This window comes from Tachysurus vachellii, chromosome 22 (assembly GCF_030014155.1).
Source record: "Tachysurus vachellii isolate PV-2020 chromosome 22, HZAU_Pvac_v1, whole genome shotgun sequence".
In the NCBI taxonomy this organism is placed as follows: Eukaryota; Metazoa; Chordata; class Actinopteri; order Siluriformes; family Bagridae; genus Tachysurus; species Tachysurus vachellii.
In genome coordinates, this window is record NC_083481.1 from 8,095,908 (window position 1) to 8,116,822 (window position 20,915).

Genomic DNA, 20,915 nt, shown 5'->3' on the forward strand with positions numbered 1-20,915 from the left:
ACAGGGCTCTCTGCAAATAACTGGGATGCCTTCACCCAAAACTATTTAAACCATGTCTGTATGGAACTTACTTTGTGCACAGGGGCACAGTCATGGTGGAACAGGGCCTTCCCAAACTGTTGCCAGTTGGGAACATACAAATCTTTCAAATTTCTTTGTATGCTATAGCATTAACATTACTCTTCAAGGGAAAGGGGGGGCTTTAACTGCAAAACAAAGTCACAGACCTTTATTCCTCCTTCACCAAACTTTTCTTTTGCATCCCTGTAGGTAGTGTTCTCTTGGCATCTGACAAACACAGATTTGTCCATCAGACTGCCAGATAGTCACCCCAGAAAACACATTTCATTACACCACTTCAGGCAATGTTTGGCATTGCGCATAGTGATCTTAGGTTTTCTTGCAGCTGCTAGGGCATAGAGACCCATTTTATGAAGCTCTTGATGCATGCTGATATTTCAGAGGTAGTTTGTCACTCTGGAGTGAATGATCACTTCAGCACTTTGCCCCAGTCTTTGAGTTTGCTTGGTATATCGCTTAATGGATAAGCAGTTGTTGCTCCTAGAGGCTTTCTTTAACAATAATAGTATTTACATTGACCAGGGCAGAGCTAGCAGGGTAGAAATTTCACTAACTAACTTGTGGCAAAGGTGGCATCCTCTGACAGTGCCAAATTTGTCTCCTTAGTACAGCCCATTTTATTGCTTAATGTTATGCACTTTCCAATCTCAGACAGTTTCTTGGTGAATTTCAAAACATACATTGGCACTAGACAAAATAGGCACAAGCTGCAGCAACTCCAGGTTTTGCTAACACATGCACCAACACCAGTATAGCAAGTGCTTACATACGAGTTTGGGCAGTATGATTCCAATCAATATGATGTGAGATACTATAGTATACTATGATATACATATATAAATCTGTGTGTGTGTGTGTGTGTGTGTGTGTGTGGAATAGTGCAATACAATCATGTGGAAAAATTAGGACACCCCATGAAAGCCTGTGTTTTTTAATAAATAGTTAAAAAAAAATTGGAGGATTCAAGTAATATAACTAATATAACAAATAAAACCAATGAAAATCATCAAATATTTTTTACATTATCTATTAAATGTAACTAAAAAAATCCAATTTCCTGTGAGAAAAAGTAAGGACTCCCCACATCTATTAGAACAGTGGTCTTCACTATTTTTTTCATGTGAGCCACACTGATAGGACAAAGTCAATAGGAGAGCCACTTTCACTGCAAAGTATGCCAAGTTATTCAGTCTTAAATAGCTTATCTGCTTAAATACAATGTACAATATTGCAATACAATAATTACTCGAGTTGCGGATGATGCATGCTCCCCATCAGTTACCTCTTTTGTCACTGTCACATTGCTTTGTTGCTGTTCATATTGTGCGCGGGATTGTTTGATAACAATCGATCCATTTTTTAGTCCGTGTGTACAGTAAACACAAGTTGTTAACTAGCATGAAGCACAAACTAGCTTCTGGCAGGCCGCCAAAAACTGGCTATTGCGCAGAACACAGTGAGTCAGTGACGAGTCAAATAATATATATAAATATATATTATTATTTGTAATAGAGCACATTCGTTTTTCTATGCTTCCCTGATTGTTTTTAATGTTATTTAAATGAAAAATACATTTTAACCACATGATCATATCATCATATTATTTACTGTCATGCGAGCCGCATATTAAAGCTTGGCGAGCCGCAGGAGGCTCACGAGCCACGCAATGAGTAACACTGTATTAGAACATTGTTACAGAGCATTTTGAATGAGGCTTGATTTATTTAAACCTCAGATATTTTGATGCTTCAGAAGATTGTTGATGCTTATGAGTCTGGTAAGGGATATAAAAAGATCTCAAAAGAATTTGTAATCAGCCATTCTACTGTCCACAAAATCATCTACAAATGGAGAACATTTAAAACAACTGCCAACATGGCCAGGTCAGGCCATCCAAGCAAATTCACCCTAAGAAGAAGTCTCCTAAAACCCTAAAAATAACCCTAAATTGGGACCTCAGTTGTTTTCAAAAGGTATGAATCTACAATCAGAAAGAGACTTCACAACTTTAATTATCATGGGAGGTGTGCAAGGAGGAAACCTTTGCTGTCTAAGAAAAACCTGAGGTCAAGGCTGACGTTTGCCAAAGAACACAGAGACAAAGACCAAGACTTCTGGAATCATGCACTTTGGACAGAGTCTGAAACTGAATTATTTGGAGACCATAACAGAGGGCGCATTTGGTGTAAACCAAATACAGCATTTTAGAAAAGAACCTCATATCAACTATGAATCATGGAGGTGGAAGTGTTATGGTTTGGGGATGCTTTACTGTAGCAGGACCTGACCAGCTCACCATCATAGAATCCACTATGAATTCTACATTGTATCAGAAGGTGCTTGAGGAACACGTGAGACCGGAGAAGTGAGAAGTGTAACTGGACCTTGAAACATGGTAATGACCTAAAACATACCAGTAAATCCACCAAGGACTGGCTGAAAAATAAAAAATGGAGAATTCTGGAATGGCCAAGTCAAAGCCCAGATCTATACTATTGATAGTATATATACAGATAAATACTATTGAGATTCTGTGAGGTGATTTGAAAAGGACTGTGCATGCAAGAAACCCCTCAAGCATCAGCATTGAGGAGTGAGGGAAACTTTTTTCAAGTCGATGTGAGAAACTGGTACATGGCTACAAGAAATGACTCATTGAGGTTATTTTAGCTAAAGGGGGGAACTAGCTATTAGGGCAAAAAGGTGTCCTAACTTTTTCCTCAGTTGAAATACTAATGTTTCTTGTTTTCACTTATTAATCAAAAGAAATCATAGTGATTTTTTTGTTGTTTATATGCAATTACATCACTTTCAACTACAGGTGCAAAGATCAGAAATTGACATGATGACGTTTCATAAAAAAAAGAACTGACTATTTAATGGGATGTTCTAATTTTTCACATGACTGTATATGTATGTATATATATTTATGTATCAAAATTCTGTCATTGTACAGTGGATATAAAAGAGTACATTAGATACTGTTACTGTTAAAAGTACATTAGATACCTGTCTCTTAAAGCACAAACATTTAAACAAACTTAAAAAAATACATTCAATTTTGTGTGCTCATTGCTAATTGTTGATACAGAATAATTGCAGTTTCAGTAAAACACTTTTTTTTTACAGTTCATATATAGAACATTAAATTTGCACTTACCTCAGCTTGTGTTTGGTTGTTTGTTGCTATTACGACTTTAAGATTATAACCCAGCTGAGATGGGATTACTGTGTTGTGTTTCAGATCTTCATAGTAGTGAAGGATGTTGTTTGAGGATACGTGATATTCCATATCCCTAAGTGACAGAGTCTGAAAATATAGTGGATAAGCAGGTTAGAAGTAACTAAGTGAAGAAGTAACTAGAAGTATAAACATAAATTAAGCATCATCAGGTTTGGTATGAAAATACTATCCTAAAGTGATGGAATTATGACCGGGATGTGGTAGCAGAGTGGTAAGGTGTTGGACTACTGATGGGAAAGTCATGAGTTCAAATCACAGGACCAACACCAAGATGCCACCACTGGGCCCTTGACCCTTTATTGCTCAGTTGTATACATGAGATACATGTAAGTTGCTGTAAATGCAGTAGTAGAAGTGCAGTATAATACAAATATTATTATAATAATACATATAAATATTATTATAGTATCTAGATCTTGTGACATCTGACCTTCTGATCACTGAACCCAGCAACCTATCAGCACTTGCAAACATAAACTATATAACTAATCCAAAGGCAAGAGACTGTTTGAGTAAACACGGGCCACTACTTGATAGTGGCCGGAATAGGGCGGCAGGTGATATGTAGCACAGAGGTTATGTTTGAAGTGTCACATTCACATGTTGTCCATGTCCATATACATATGTATATATATAGCTAAAAGCATGTTGACACAACCATTACAAACATATGAGTTTGTTAAACATCTTAATCCAGGGTTTGTCCCCCTCAGCATCCACTCTCCTGAGACAAGGGTTTATGCTAGATTTTAGAAAGTGGCTTTGGGGATTTACCCATTCAGCCCCAGGACCATTAGTGAGGTCGGGTATTGATGTCAGGTGAGAAGGCCTGGCATGCATTGCATTACAGTTCATTACAAAGATGTTCAGTAGGGTTGAGTTAAGGTTTGAGTTCATCCACACCAGCTTTGTTGTTATGGACCTCACATTGAGCACAGGGGTATGGTCATGCTGAAACAGGTTTGGGCCTCTTAGTTCTATTAAAGGAATATCCCAAATCTACAGCATACAAAGACATTCAATATACAATTGTCTGCTTTCAAATTTGTCGTAACAATTTGGGAAAAAACTACATATATGTTTGATGTTCAGGTTTCCACATACTTTTGTCCATATAGTTTATTTAGTAAATGAAAACAAATACTTTAATCGAGATTACAAATTTATACATTTAGACTTTGCAAATGAATAGGGCAAGAACATACATTTTAAGCTAAATTTGAAGCACCCCAAACCACATGTGTGCTAAGTAGTATGGCTAAATCACGAATCATCAGACACTATTCAGTATGGCAGTAAACAGTTTGTGATGCAGCCCTAAGGATATAATTACTTCCATTTTCTCAGTATTAAAGAATCATTAGATTAAAATAACTTTATTGTGCACATCAGTGTGACTGTTTAAGTTATCGATTACCAGATGAAAGAATAAAACCTCTTTGCTCAAATATCAAAGTAAGCTGCTGTGTTGGCTCACATCCATCTGTACGCAAAAAGGATAAATGTACTGAGTAGCGTTCACTAATCATATATATATATATATATTTTTTTTTAAATCTTATTCATATTCTTATTCAAATAGTTCACTGATTAGTGACTTTTATGTCTATTTTTATGTCCTTATGCAAGCTTCAGGTAAGGTCATTGTCTGCACTACTTACTGTACCTCTGCAGATAGAGGGAATTGTTACAATCCTACACTAGATATAATGGACAATGCTTGCTGAAATAATTGGGATTAAAAAAGTGATTTTGGCAATTAAGGACCCTCCTGCCAATGCAGATAAGATTCTTCACCTTCAGTTACCACAAACCACATTTGTTACCGCATAACAATTCATTTCAGTTTGTTTGCTGAAAGACTGCTGACCTCATTAGCAGAAAATCCAGCGTTATGTGGAACAAAAAGTGTTGTGTTTGATGAACTTGTTGACAAGAGGTTCAAGAGCTTTTTCCCCTCCTCAGCCGCCTCTGCATGCTTCACTAACATCTGACAGAGAGTTGGATAGAACATTAATAAAAAAAAAATGCATTTCTAAGATAGAGAATTTTTTTTAAAATGTCATGTCATGTCAATGTACAGTGGATATTTGTCAAATTCAAGTGAAAAACTAATAGAAATTCTATAGCGGGAAATGAAAAACAAAAATAACCAAAAACTTGGCAGCATAAGTGTACCTGTCTTAAACTCTAATACTTGTTAAAGCACTTTCCAACATTCAGACCTTTTTGGTCAGTGTCTACAACTATTTTCAGCTCCAGGTAGATCAGTTCGATAAGCAAGGGACCGTTCTGAAGACATTATGCTCTGGCAAAATGTAGGTGATTGATACTTTTCAGTAAAGAAATTCCTTACATGTTTTGTGGCCTATTGCTTTCAGACCCAGGATAAGGTGTCAAGAAAATACTACAAACAAATCCTACAGCTGGTAGGTTAATCAGTATAACTTTATTCCTGACAGCTGTATGATAATTACTTTTAAACACAAGTCCAAATGTGATTGGTTATTTCTGTGACATGCCCTGTTATAAAAGGGTGTGTCAAAACCACGTCATTGTTGCATTAATTGTGTTTTTTTCCTTCTAAAATGTTTCTATTTGTTTTTACGTGAATTTATTGGTTCCATTACTTTATTTATCTTGGATTCTTTTTAACAGTGGTCTGTCTTATCATTTTATTTTTGGATGGTAAATGGAAGAAATACAAAGCACAAAACCTGTATACTGATTCACTATAAAGAAATTAATATTATGTTAATATTACTTACGGAGTAAAACACTGAGAAGTTTGAATGGGTAGCAAGGACAGAGGCAAGATTGCCGTTACAGAATTCTCCATCGCCAACATATCCAAATCCACATTCACATGTTACCTCTAGAAAAGCAAGAGGAAAATTAGTTTCAAATGCTAAAAAGATTAATAATGAAAATTTTTAAACTTCAGGCTTTATTAAATTTATGCCATACATTTAAAAATTACCTCTTATTCTGTAGCAGTACGCATCATAAGGAGTGTTTACATCAGGATCCTTGTACTGGATTACACCCACCTGATTGTCACCACATTTGAGAGATGGAAAGCGGATAGGATAACCAACTTTTTTCCCATCAATCCATCCAGCAACACACAAGTGCATACCCAACTAGTTGGAAAACAAGATGGAACTGTCAGGGTATCAAAAGTAGAAATCATAAGAGTTTCTATGTGACTAAGTAATATAATAAAAAAGAATATTTTCATGAGTCTCACAGATTTATTGACACAAGTCAGAAAATAAATCAGATTTCTTTGTAAAAATAAAAAAAGGTTTTCAAAATCAGACACAGCTTTTTCACAAAGATACTAGCCTGGTAATATTTATTTAGGAGATTTGTTGTTTGTTTCTATTTTAATCCAAAGGTAAAAAGAGGTTTCTTAGACATATATAGGGAGTATTAATATTTCTTCATTGAATACTTCACTGGTGATTTAGAATTCATTTTTGGGTGTATGCAGTAAAAAGTTGCAATAATGTGCACTGTTTTTGACCATTGGGCTCAAGTTTTTAAGACCTATTTTTATTCCATTGCATTTGGTGACTATTTTCTTGCTTGTATGTATTTCTAGTGGGGTTTAACTAAAAACTGTTCTATTTTTTATGTCAATGATGGATTTTATTGTATTTTATTTGTACAACTTTATATAACTATATAACTCTACAGTAACTAACGTCACTGCCTACATTTAGTAACAATAACAAACCATGAACTACAGTATATATACACAGCTCTGGAAAAAATTTAGAGAACACTCAAAAAATCTTTTCATCAGCATCTCTACATTTATGGCAGCCATTCCATTCCAGTGACAGGTTGCTTCTATCCTTAAAATCAATCTGCAGACATTAGAAAGAACAAAGCTACAGACCGGCAGAGGGTGAAAAGGACTCTCTATTGACCGTGATCACTGCAAACTCAATTGAATGTCACTCAACAACTGTAGAATTCATTCAGTGAAGAAAGAAAGGCAAAAAGGAAGGCAAACGGCAACTGGGGTGAAGTCCACAGCGAGGACAATTTGAAACAGGATCCAAGAGGCAGGGCTGAAGTCATGCAAAGCTAAATCCTTCATCAGGGAAAAGCAAAGAAGAGCCAGGCTGAGGTTTGCAAAAGACCATAAGGATTGGGCTGTAGAGGACTAGAGTAAGGTCTTCTCTGATTAGTTTAATTTTCAGCTTTGCCCAACACCTGGTCCTCTAATGGTTAGACGGAGATCAGGAGAGTCCTTCAAGTCACAGTGTCTCGCACCCATTGTGTAGGATCAGTGTTCTAGGGGTGCTTTAGTGAGGCTGGATTCAGGCACAGTTGTCTTTGTGAAGGGCACATGAATCAAGCCACATACAAGGTTGTCTTGGAAGAAAACCTTGGGTTACTTAACGTAATCACCAGTTCTTTGATAACAGAGTGCGGTGTTTCACTATGGGATTCGCATTGGGCGTGACCAACTACAGAAGATCTTATGACACCACGTCTGTCTTTGACAGACAGGTCGACCTGCGACCAGGCTCCGCCCTGCCTATATCAGCCAGGTCGACCCCTGTCTACGTCATTAACGAGATTTCTTCCCGTCCAAGTGCAAGGAGGGAAGTGCTGGTGAAACACCTCACTCTGTTATCAAAGAACCGGGGATTATGTTACGTTACGTAAGTAACCCAAAGTTCTTTTTCTAACTTCGCTCGGTGTTTCACTATGGGAGATATAGACAGCTCCCGGATTGCACCCATATTACTGTTTCCAAATGGGTACAGTAGTACCGGCTCACAGCATTGCGTGTGCCAAGGACGGCTCCAAAACGTCTAGCCTATAGAATCGCACAAACGTATGCGGCGTTGCCCAACTCGCCGCCAAGCAAATTTCCAGAACAGAACTCTTCTGAGTAAAGCCCACAATGTGGCAATACCCCTAGTGGAGTGGGCTCTCAAACCTTTAGGGGGCCCACAATCCAGTGGGTTAGCCGCTGACGAGATAACAGCTTCCCTGTGTGAGGAGTAGCCCAAGACACAAACAGCTGGTCACAAGTTCTGAAAACAGCTGTTCTGTCCACATACGCCTGAAGAGCGTGCACCGGCATAATGTATTAAGTTTCTGCTCCTCTGTTCAAGATCCCCGGAACGTGAGTCGCCCAGAGAGAGAGAAGCTGTGTGTCGCTCCACACAATCAGCTTCTTTGCCAACCGATGCAGCTGAAGGGAGCGTGTGCCCCCCTGACTGTTGATGTAAGCAACCACTGTGGTGTTGTCTGTTTTCACTAAAACATGCTGACCTCTGAGAAAACTCAGAAAATGTTTCAGTGCTAGCCACACGACTAATAGCTCCAAATAGTTTATATGTTTGTGCATCAGCTGTGGTGGCCATGCGCCGTTCACAGTTCTGCCCATTAGGGTTGCTCCCCAACCCTTTAAGGACGCGTCCGTTGTCATAGTTACTCTCGAGGACACCGCCCCTAAGGGAATCCCCTACCTGAGCGTCACAGGGCTTTTCCAGCCTTGACGCACGCATGATTGACTCTCACCAGTCGGCTGAGATGCCAGCGAGAGCACAGACGCAAATGCGCGATCCAGCGCTGAAAATCCCTCATTTTGAGTAGCCCCAAATGCACTACCACGATCACCGAAGCCATAAGCCCCAGCATTCGTAAGCACAGTCTGTACGGGACCACTTGTCCCCTCTGAAAACGAGCAAGACATTGTGTGAAAGACGCTATTCTCTCTTCCGTCAAAGTGACTTGATACGAAAGGGAGTCCAAGTTGAGCCCTAAATACTCCGTATGTTGAGAGGGCACCAACCGGCTCTTTATCATGTTTATCCTGAAACCCAGGTCTCTGAGGTGATTCAGGGGAATCTCTGCGTCTTTTATGGCTTTCTCTCTTGATGACGAGCATATCAGATAATCGTCTATGTAAGACAAGATCCTTATGCCCTTGCCCCTCAATGGGAACAGGGCTGCCTCCACACATTTGGTAAAAACCCTTGGAGCTAACGACAGCCCGAATGATATAGTTTGAAATTCGTATGCTGTGCCCCGGTATGCAAACCTGAGGAATTTCCTGTGAGAGGGATAAATGTCTATGTGGAAGTATGCGCCCGCCAGATCTATCGTCACAAACCAATCGTTTGGGCGAATCGATCGACACAGCACCTTGTGTGTCAGCATTTTGAATGAATACTTTCTGAGGTGCTTGTTTAATATACGCAGATCCAAAATAGGACGGAGGGCTGTGCCGCCTTTCTTTGGAACTACGAAATAACGGGAATAGAAGCCCTGACGGCTTTCCTCCCCGTGTACCACTCTGATTGCCTGCTTGTGCAGGAGTTTTTCGATTTCTGCCATCAAAACCCGAGCCGATTCTCCCTCAGCCACTGACATGACCAGCCTGTTGAAATGAGGCGGTTTCATGGCAAACTGGAGTCTGTATCCCCATGAAACTGTTGCTAAAACCCACTGATGAACCGTGTATGCGTGCCAGCTGGCTATGCGGGCAGAGAGAAGGCCCCCGTATACTTCCACCCCGCCATCGTCGCGCAGTGATGACGTCATCACATGCGCCGTGCAGGCTCCCGTTGACGGGGAAGTGAGCACTGCCCCCAGCGGTGGAACTGGGGGAGCGCATTTCATGTCTTTGCATTTTTCAGGGTTTTTTAAACATATCGCCCTCGGCTGTTTGCCTGGCTGCGATAGTGCAACATTTATTGTTACGTTTCTCGAACCTGGGGAGCATATTGCCCTCAGCCCGTGGCTTGGCTGCGATAATGCATATTTTATCATCAATTCCCCTGTGTGTGTGAGTGCTTGGTGACACTGCACATGGCTCTGACCTCCCTCTTTTCTCTGAACTGGAGGAGACAGAACATAATGAGCCCTTATCTTTATGCTTTCCCCAAGGTCCGGAGCCATCCGGACGCGGTCGCTGTGAGCAGGTCTCACAGCTCTCGCGGTCATTGGCCTCCCTCTCGATGCTGCGGCTGCTGCGAAGCCCTGCCGCATCGGCTGAGAGGGTGGTCGCGCCCCCTGCTTGCATGACAAACAGAGGTGAAGCCTCATCCTCCTGTTTTCTGAGGGTGCTGGTTTCTCTCATTTTCTCGAGAGCGAGCCCGAATAAACCCTTAGTCGGGTCGTAAGGGGCATCCATCACCTCCGCTTTCTGAGCGTTGCCCAGGCCTGACAGGTTTAACCACAGCGCTCTCTCACCTGACACGGCCAGGCCCATTACGTGAACACAGCACTGAACTGCACCGCGTGAGGAGCGCAAAATCAGGTCGTTCACGACACAGATTTCGCCCCGCCAGGTTCGGTACACCTGAGTCCAACTGCCGCCCCATCTCCTCCAAAATCTCCGTTTGATATGCTGACAGTAAAGTCACAGCATTCAGCGAGCATACGGACTGCCCCACGTATTTGTACATCCTCTGAAAGGTCGCGGCGGTCAAACGGTTCGTCTTACTCGGCAGTGAAAACTGCGATGAGGAGGAAACAGATTGTCGGTTCGGATGGAGGTGATAAGCCACTGAAGGCTCCACTGCTGGGGGTCCGGCCAACCCCAGCTCCTCCATCCCTTGAATCTCCAACATCAAGTGTCCCTTGGTGGGGAGCTTGCTCTTAAAGGGGCTAGACCAATATCGAAACATCTCCTTCATGCACGCAGGCATGGCAGGCAGGAGCTGTCTCGCTGCTGAGTGGGTCGGCGGCAGCCTTTTCCCATCGTAAAGGTCTCTCACAGCTCCTTCGGCAGCTTTGAAGGCTGGCCAGGCTAGGCCCAACTTCGACGCGGCCAGTTTGCACACCTCATGCAGGCTGCTGTCAGCAGGGGGGGGCGAATCGGTCATGCTAGGTGGTCTAGACTGTTGGACTGGGAAGGGGGAATTGACTTCCTCCTCTTCGTCGTCCATGCCCAGATCGAGGAGGTCAGAGTTAGCATCGCCATCTGCGTCCTCGTCCCCCAGTTCGTCATCCACCTGCATGAGCAAGCCATCGAACCGCGGAGGCATGTCCGGGATTCTGCTTCCATCATGTCTGCCAAGCTCTTGCTAGCTCGCGGCAGATGGGCCGTAGCTGTCAAGGCAGCTTCAGACAGGCAAGGGTCCTGCAAGGGTCCTGCTGGTTAGCTACTTTCAGCCTCCTTTCCAAGATTTTCACCGGCAATGACACACAGTGAGCGCATGTCTGAGAGTCCGCTAGCGATGTCAGAGCATGCTTCGGGCCCATACACACTATGCACATAGGATGAGGGTCCCTGCCCGAGATGGTAGCTCCACATGATGATGGACAAGGGCGGGACACAGCCTCCTTAGTCTTCGACTCATGCCCTTTGACTCGTCACAACACCAATGACGGTCCATCTATTGAACAGTTAAGCGTGATCAACATGTCGGGATGTGCTGAGAGAGCTTGCTGCAGTCTCCCACAGGAAGAAAGCACGAATGACGTAGACAGGGGTCAACCTGGCTGATATAGGCAGGGCGGAGCCTGGTCGCAGGTCGACCTGTCTGTCCAAGACAGACGTAGTTGGTCACGCCCAAAGCGATTCCCATAGTGAAACACCGAGCAAAGTTAGAAAAAGAACTTGCTTGCTTCCTTCTGCTTTGACAATCTTCCAACTTTGTTGTGCCAGCAGGTTTAGTCCTGCTAGAAAAAGGTATGGATGGAAGACCACCACATCAAGCCTTGGTCATAGCCAGCCCAATCTCCAGACCTGAACCACACTGAAAACCTCTGGAATGTGATCAAGATAAAGATGGATGGTCACAAGCCATCAAACAAAGCTGGGCTGCTTGAACTGTGTGAAATCTTTTATCAACCTGAAAGACTGGCATGACAAAACATATGAAAGCTGTGATTGAAAATCATGGTCATTCCACCAAATGTTTCTTTTTTAACTTTTCCTATATTAAAACATTAGACTTGTGGTGCTATTGAAAACACGCTATTAAGCATGCTATTTTTATCCAATTTCTTTTTGCAAATAAATGCTCTAAATGACATTTATTTATTTATTTATTTATTATGTTTGGAATTTGTAAAAGAAATAAATAGTAAAACCAGAGAAACTGATCATTTTGCAGTGGTCTCAATTCCTTCCAGAGCTGTACATCAGAAGTACTGTACTAAAACTTGCTATTCAATCTCAGTTGTTCCTTTTTCCAGTTAACTGTAAACATTTTATTTATTGATTGTATGAACTTTTGCTTAGTCAGGTTTTGATAATTTAGTATAATTGTTTTATTATCTAAAAAATCATCAACGAAATATGAACATTTTATGGCAGTATTTTTAAGATGAGATGTTAGAGATAATGTCAATTCAATTCTGACTGATTTCTTCAGCATATACAATTTTTTTTAAACGTTTGTAAGTTTCTATTCAGCCTGATGAGACAAGGTTGCCATGTCTGCAGGTGCAAGAAAATGAGCTTTACTTATCTTAAAGGCCCCAGGAGCCTGGGTGAAAACAGAGAAATCGGCTAGATTATGTGACCTTGCTTTCCAGGAGTAAGAAGATAATTGGAAGACAGACATAGTTTAGACTTGCAGAATTCCCTGTTAGGCTCTCTGAATACTAACATGGTTATTTTTGTAGTTTGCATATTATGTGTCTATAATTATTAAGTGATTTTACGTAACGTATATGCATGCAACATTTAGGAGTATGCATGATGATATACTGAGTATGTAAATTTATTGTGAGTATTATAATGCATGTATGAATGCTAAAAATTTATGGATGCTGATCCATTATGTGTTCAGATTAACACTGACCAAACATCAAAATAATGCACAAAGAATTCAATTAACATTTGTTGTGCAAAATCTCACAATGGTACTACGTCATGTGTTATCATGTGCTCACTTAATTATTAGACAATATCTGACTACTGCTGAATGCAGTATATCGATCAGGTACTGTATATTTTGCCAGTAAAGAATGTTCATGAACCTTTCATACAAAGAAGTTGAAAGATTTTATATTTGGTGCCAGTAATTTGAGTAAAGCTGGTTTACCTGTTGGGCATCAGAGAGTTGGTTAAGAGTAGCGAGCATGGCTCCATCAGCTTTGCAGGCAGCCTCTGCTGTGCTGTAGTTCATCTTATACTTCCCAGCTGATGATCTCAAGTGGAAGACACCTGCTGTTTTGGCTGAATAAAAGATTTTCATTGCATACAATTAAAACTAGGTGTTGTGTATATGTGTAATATGTGTTTTACTATATAATTTTTAAACAAGGATGTTATTAAATGCCAGATTACATGGCCATAGTCTGAAATGTATTATTCAGATAAGAAAAGAATGTGAACTATAACCCTAAGCTCAGTAACATTCAATCAATGTATGCATACAGGTTTGTCTAATTCTAAACATTACTTTCTCAGATTCAAATTCACTCAAATAGTGAGGCAACATTAGCACTTTATAAAGATTGCACAGACTGGCCATGAACGGAACCATTTATTTATTCACTGGAAACAACAGATGGTCAATGAGCTCTGAGGAAGCTGAAGTTCAGATAAGATTTATAAGCACCCCAAGGACACATTGAACCTATTAACCTGGAAAAGTCTCATATAATGAATCCTTGAAATCCAGGGAATGGGAAGGAACATTTTACTGGCTGCAAAGCAGAGGGAGCATTGCAAAGCACAGTCTGAGGTGCCTTCTTGAACTTATGTTGTTGTCTCTCCTTTGTACAAAAGGTCAAGTTTTGAAGCATGAAGCATCTTTTCAGATGACACCCCAATGGATTTGATCTAACATAATAGTAAGTATTCTGAAATATTTTTTCAGATTCTTTACTCTACTTCTACTTCACTTAAGTTTGTCTTGTTCATATCATTTTCAACGAAAACCAGAAGCATTTTCACTAGTAGGCCTTTGAACCACACTGTAAATATTTTACATTTTATTTGTGAGCATATACTGGAAGAGAGGGAAGGAGAAGGAGGGGTGGGAATAATGAGCACATTTCTTTTGCACCGCATGCATAAGGCCAATATAGCCTATGGGTTGCTGCTTAGATAACATTAAATAATTAATATTTTTTAATATGCTCACTAAGCAAGCTCTGATTCTTTTTACCCTTCAGTAATGAAGACCTCATTTGATATAAAAAAAACAATAAAAAATACATAGATGAATGAAAGAGTCTGCTCACGATCCAAAACATACAAACTCATCGGTCAAGCATGTTGGAGGTAGTGTCATGACTTGAGCTTGCATGGCCACTATTGGAACAGACTCATTAATCTTTACTGATGAATTAACTCATGATATTAACTCATATTCAGCAGGATGAATCAAGAAGACTACAAAAACTGTCTGTCTTCCAATTTATAGAGACATAATTGATCTAATAGGGAGGAACTTCATCATGCAAGGTAATGGCCCAAAACTACCAGATTCCCAATTCAACAAATAACTTCATCAGGAAAAAATTGGAAGGCTTTAGTCTTTTTTTTTAGTCAATCACCAGACCTTAACGCAACTGAGTAGCATTTTACATGCTAAAGAGGAGACTGAAGAGAGAAAACCACCAAAACAAACAACACAAAGATGCTGCAGTACAAGCCTGGAAAAGGTCATGCTCTAAGTTGTTTAACACAGCTACTGTAGATGTAAATGTCAGGAAATGAAAGCTGCGATTCTGATCTGTATTTTCAAATTCATCTTTTGATCAAATGAAACTGTCTTCAGTATGAAACTAAAACAAAGAAATTGGTTGTGTTGTTCCAGTAATTTTGGAGGTGACTATATATCTCCATTATGATCTTGTTCCTTTTTATTCTGTTTTTCTTTCCCTGTCTAGTGTGTTTGCTGATAACCTGACCTTTTGCCTGTTCTTTATTGTCTCACATTTTACAATACCTGAGTCTTAGGACGAAACAGTCCTGTTTCCATTCATTCACTACAGACATAAAGTGTTTACTACTTCTGAGTCATCTAATCTCTCACTGATCGTATTTGGAAAATGAAAGAATCCAGAGTAAGAATGTCAATGCTATTACAGACAATTCTGTGATACTATCTAAATGTACACACTCAGAATGCAGGTACTGTATACTCAGAATTGGATTAACATAACAACAACTTAAACCAACAGAAGATATCATATGGTGTTTACCTGAACGCATGTATAATGTGGTAACTTCCAAAAACAGACAGTGTTCGGATTATTAGTCTACACACACACACACACACACACACACACACACACCTATTGATGTATGATGGATCAGGTTAACTAGAGGTTAACTATAAAAACCTATTCCATTACACTCCACACATTAGTACCAATTTCACTGGTAATTTCTAAACAATCTGACTACACTATACAGTATACTAATTTAGTCAGAAAAAGGTTAGTTTTGGTGTAGTATGGTGTAGTCAGTCAGGATTGCTGCCTAGTAGGCAATCCAAATGATAGACACTATCTTTGGATCATTGGTTTGCATCTATTCCTGTGGTTATGCTAGGTTGGATTTTGTTACATGAAAATGTACAAGCAATGAGAAAATTAAAAAAAAAATATCTAAGCATTAAAATAAAAAAAGAACAGCGTTTAGAATCCATTCTGTGAGAATTAAAGCCAATAAGAATGAAACATAAATAGCTAAATGTGGTGAATCAGAATAGGGCTATGGCATAAACAAACTAACAGAGCTTTTAATAATAATAATAATGATATCATTTTACAATAATTGCATATAAATCTTATTTATTTTTACTTCTTATTTCCCAGCAGGTGACAAAAAAGTAACTGAAACACTATTACCTCTTTCATTTTTGAAAAGTTATTAATTTGGTAATAAATCCACTGACAGCTAGTGATTTTCATTTGAAGAGTTACCTCATGTGACTGATATCTGGATCCTGTATATTTGGGCAAGTAACAGAAATTGTAACATGAATGGTTCTTTGAGTGTTTTGTTTCAAAATCCAGGCAAAAGAGAGTAAAATTCATTTTTCTTATTATATTATCAGAAATGGCAGATACAAAAAGCAACTTGTGATTATTTCGCATATTTTGTAACCTAATAATTACCGACCTAATGATTTTACAGCCCTATCAATGACAGCCACAGGATGACACAAAACTGTCACTTTCAATTTTTAGTTCATGTTATGGTTTCCTTTTTGTTTATCAAGTCAATATCGCTCACAACAAATTAACTTTAACAACTTGTAACTGAAACGGTTTCCTTTGTTTTTAATAAAACACCATCCTATGTGTGCATCCCCTGTACAACCATCTTTGGTAAAAATAGATAAAACAAATCTATTCTGCAATCATTACATAGTCTAAATAATACCAAAATACAGAGAAAATCTTTTAAATACTTTATGTACCTATATTAATTTGTTGGATTATCTATGTTCATTTTTTATTTATTAGTGGGTATTTAAACTTCAGTTTGAGAGTTATTTATAAACAGTAATGTTTCTATATTCTCTAGTATAACCTTGCCTACATAATGAGCAAAAAATTGGTCATCCTAAAAATTGTCCCAAATAAAATGTTGAATGAAATACTTACTGTGAAAATGCAAGTCTTTGCAGATTGCTTTAGCATGGCAGTCTCCATTGTTCTCCAGACAGCGATCGACAGGCGGCACCACCTTCTCAAAGCACTGGACTCCATTGCCAACGTACCCTTGATGACATTCACATCGCCGTTCATTCTGACAAAAGTAAAATTGTCAACGTGTACAGTTCAATACTGTCTAGTAACTGTAGATAAAAATTAAAGATATTTATTTAACACAAACAAATCATATTAACTCACAGGCCCAGTGAAAATGCAGTTTGCAAAATCACTGCAGCCACCATTAATTTCCTCAACACAGGGGTTGATGGGGGAGCAGATATTGCCATCTCCAGTGTAGCCTGCTTTACAAGTGCATATCACATTGACCTCAGACTGTGTGCAGTTAGCCTGCTCATGGCAGCCTCCATTATATTCACTACACAAATCTGGAGCTGGACAAATAGAAATGACAGAAAATTAGCTTTTTTCAGCTAGAATTATGGACAGAACATAAAAATAAAAGCTTAGCATGTGCAAAAAAGGAAAGCATTGCAATAGCCATTAAAAAGTTATGATTGATATAATGTCCATTGACAGCAACATACATTCATGTAGTCATTAATACGCAATCAGCAATTAATTAAAAAGACATTTCTGAGGGGATTTGTCATTCCAAACCACCATATAACAATATAGATTAACACCTTCCAGACATGTTATAATGTAGGCTATATTAAATTAGACTGACCTTTAACTAGCCTCATTTACAGTTTTCTGAGTATTTTCCAGACCTTTTAGTTTGTTTGCCCTAGTTGTTTTTAACAAAGCCAAATCCTGCATTTGTTATATGTACCACATAGGCAAAACTAGGTAAAGGCCAGATGCCAATCTATGCATTTTTTTTTTGGCATGGAAGATATTATCTTTTATTGACTACTACATAAGATGACCTGCTTAATGGTTAGCTTGGCAAAGAACTCATCCCTAACTTACAAAATATCCTTTCAAATGTTGCTTTTTGTGATGTTGCTTTGTCAATTCTATCTCACAAAGGTATATAAAAAATAAATGGCTGCCTTTCACTTTGAGGCTTGCTTCTGAAAATGTAAGCTTAGGATAGTTAAGCATTTTCTTTTTCTTGAATGTCATTTGCGGTCAGTTAATAAGAATACACACGTATATAATGTAAATCATTTTTCCCCTTCTACCATGCTTGTATAACTGCACATCTGATCAACTGGTGAAAAGATCAATTCCTTAATCTGTTAATGACAACAAAATGTAGAGACGTACCTGTGCAAATATAGCCATTTCCTACATATGGTGGTTCACATTGGCACTGATTCTCAGGCTGGCACACAGCATTAGAGTGGCACTCAGGAGAACATACTGGCTTCTCAACTATTAAATAATATCAAGAAGATGGATAGTGATGGAAGTTTATAAAGGATGTGTAATAATAATCATAAGTCAAGACAACTGGACAGTTACAGTTCATCTTTCCTGATGTTCAGTCACCTTCACCCATTTTTTTAAATTAATGTATGTATCCATTTCATTGTCTTAATAAAATAAAATAAAATAAAATATTCTTTTTACCAATTTTGGACTCGCACATCACTCCTGTCCAGCCCTCCTTGCAGAAACAGCTGCCATCACCATCTATGCCATCGTAACACTTCCCATTAACGGTACATGTACAGGCTGCAGGCAAAGGTGAGTTAATACAGTGCATTTGTTCAATTAAAGCTACATGAGGAATTTAATGAACACTAAATTACTGAAGGATTTTCACACAAAAACAATGCAATGTTTACATAAAAAAGTCAGATTCTAACAGAAATGTTTAAATATTCCTTCTTGCACCTATACGTTTAGAAAAAAAACCTGGATCTTTAAGTGTATTTTAGATAGCTAGTGCTTTCTAAAGGAGTTCTGCTTGAAGCACTTACTGAAATGTAAAACCTCCATTGTAAGTGTTAGATACAGAAAAAATATTTGGTCTTCCAGAGGGACCTACTGTATATTATATAGATTATAATGCTATAAACTTATATTTTTAGTTTTAGTTTTTAAATGTTTCAAGAAGCAATAATAAGTTCCTCAATATTTATATATACTAAATATAAGTGCCAGTACAATCAGAACAAATCATATATAAAACATTATATATAGCCATGATGAAAATATGAAAAAATTACAATAGTAAAAGAATCAAACCATAAATTATTAAACAGATTGTTAAGATTTAGATTTTTTTTTTTATTTTAATTAAAAATTATTTGAATCATTAGTGGTTAGGTTTTTTTAAATTATTTTTTGCCTGTTGCATAAAGTCTGGAAAGATTACATCTACGTATGTGCCATACAAAAGCATTGTGTTGAGTGTTCAGTAAGTTATAATTGAAGGCCATATTACTGACTAGCAGAATTGCCTACATTTGGTTCAGTCAAGCTTGGGATGCATTTCATCTGTTGAGTAAGATAATAAAAAGGCGATAAAAATAGCTCTGGGAAATAGCTGGCCATGTGATTACGTGTTTTTGCACACTGACCTTTAAAGTTTAGTCACAGGACTAGATTACAAGTCCCATTAATCAATGAAAAAAATGCATAGGTACATAGAGTATGAAGGCTAGGGAGAGTGGCCTGTCTGTTACATGAACCCGTTAAAAAAGGTACAAAGAATAAAACAAAGTGATAGCGAACAGAGAACAAATGCACTGTTTTGGCACACCCAAGGGTACTTCTAGGATAATATACATGTACTACTAAGAACTAAAAAAGCACAACATGACATATCAGCAGAAGACAGGGTGACGTATCAAGGACAGAATAGAGGGTAATGTCAGACAGGCAAAAAGCCACTAAAAGTGAACTCTCTTAATGTATGTTTAGAGAATTAGTGATCACAATGTAAAGCTCCTACAGCAATGAGAAACTTTATTACTTTTAACCCTTTTTATCTCCAAAGGAAAAAAAACAAAGCATTTTTATTTTATATTGTACTGCCTGTGCTTTACAAGTACATGATTAGTATTGGTTATGCAATTTCTGTGTATGCTAGACAGAACCTGTATTCCTGCTATCTAGCATTAAATAATGTTAATGTTAGCTGCTTTTTTAGCCTAATCACACCTAGTCTAAATCAGTAATACTAATTAACAAGGGGTAAATTATTCATTTTTATGGGGAGCAAAAAGAACACATTCATTTCCAATGTTATAAGATTGGACTTCTCCTTCATTTTAAAGTCCATGTGGAAGAAATGAGATGTACTGTAGAACTATGTGGCAGGACGTCATGCACAAAATACAGTTTGTTTGAAGAGAACCTACACTGAGCTTTCATGATAAATTCATACAGTGGATAAAAATAAATAAAGTCAAGGTTAATCATGTCAGTTTGTTTCAAGTGGAAAACAAATTGAAAAGCTTGGGGTGATAATAACCTGGTTGTACAAGTGAACACACATTTTAACTAATGCTTTTTTAAATCGCCTACAGATTTTTTTTTTCTTTTCACTTGGTCCGATTTAGCACATCTAGATTTGGGAATTTTATTATTCCATTCGTTTATGCATGTTGTCCTTGCACAAAAGAAACAATAGGCATATAATAATAATAATAATAATAATAATAATAATAATAATAATAATAATCTGTTCATTTTATAATACATAAAACCTTTAGTATAAAGATCTAGTATTAAAGATCTACCATCATAAAAAGAATTAAGTTTTGCTTTAAGGTTTAGTTATGTCATGAAGATCCAGTGTAGATACACTTCAAATAAAGTGTTACCAAAACCAGTTGTCTGTCATCACTTTTCATTTAATTTTTGTCAGCTCTCTGGTGTTCTGATTTTTTTACACTCATCGTTTCTTAGTTACTGCCCAACAGAATGAATTTTGCTGTTTATTTTAATAAACAGCAAAATAAAATAAATAAATAAATTTTGTTAGCCAAGTGAAAGACGTTGTGGTATAAAAAATGTAGGCAAAAACTGTTTATCTAAAACAAACTATCTGCCTCCAACA

At 38.3% G+C, this 20,915-nt stretch overlaps 1 protein-coding gene across 1 annotated transcript in view; it reads right to left on the reverse strand.

Moving 5' to 3' along the window:
- Window positions 1–20,915, reverse strand: part of stab1 (stabilin 1) — a 78,253-nt gene that overhangs the window by 3,797 nt on the left and 53,541 nt on the right. Inside the window, exons 57-65 of the mRNA XM_060857611.1 lie at window positions 18,476–18,580; window positions 18,170–18,277; window positions 17,135–17,328; window positions 16,886–17,030; window positions 13,360–13,493; window positions 6,306–6,468; window positions 6,094–6,200; window positions 5,196–5,315; window positions 3,242–3,391 (exon numbers count right to left, since the gene is read on the reverse strand). Coding sequence (XP_060713594.1) covers window positions 3,242–3,391; window positions 5,196–5,315; window positions 6,094–6,200; window positions 6,306–6,468; window positions 13,360–13,493; window positions 16,886–17,030; window positions 17,135–17,328; window positions 18,170–18,277; window positions 18,476–18,580 — 1,226 coding nt within the window. The remainder of the gene's footprint in view (window positions 1–3,241; window positions 3,392–5,195; window positions 5,316–6,093; window positions 6,201–6,305; window positions 6,469–13,359; window positions 13,494–16,885; window positions 17,031–17,134; window positions 17,329–18,169; window positions 18,278–18,475; window positions 18,581–20,915) is intronic.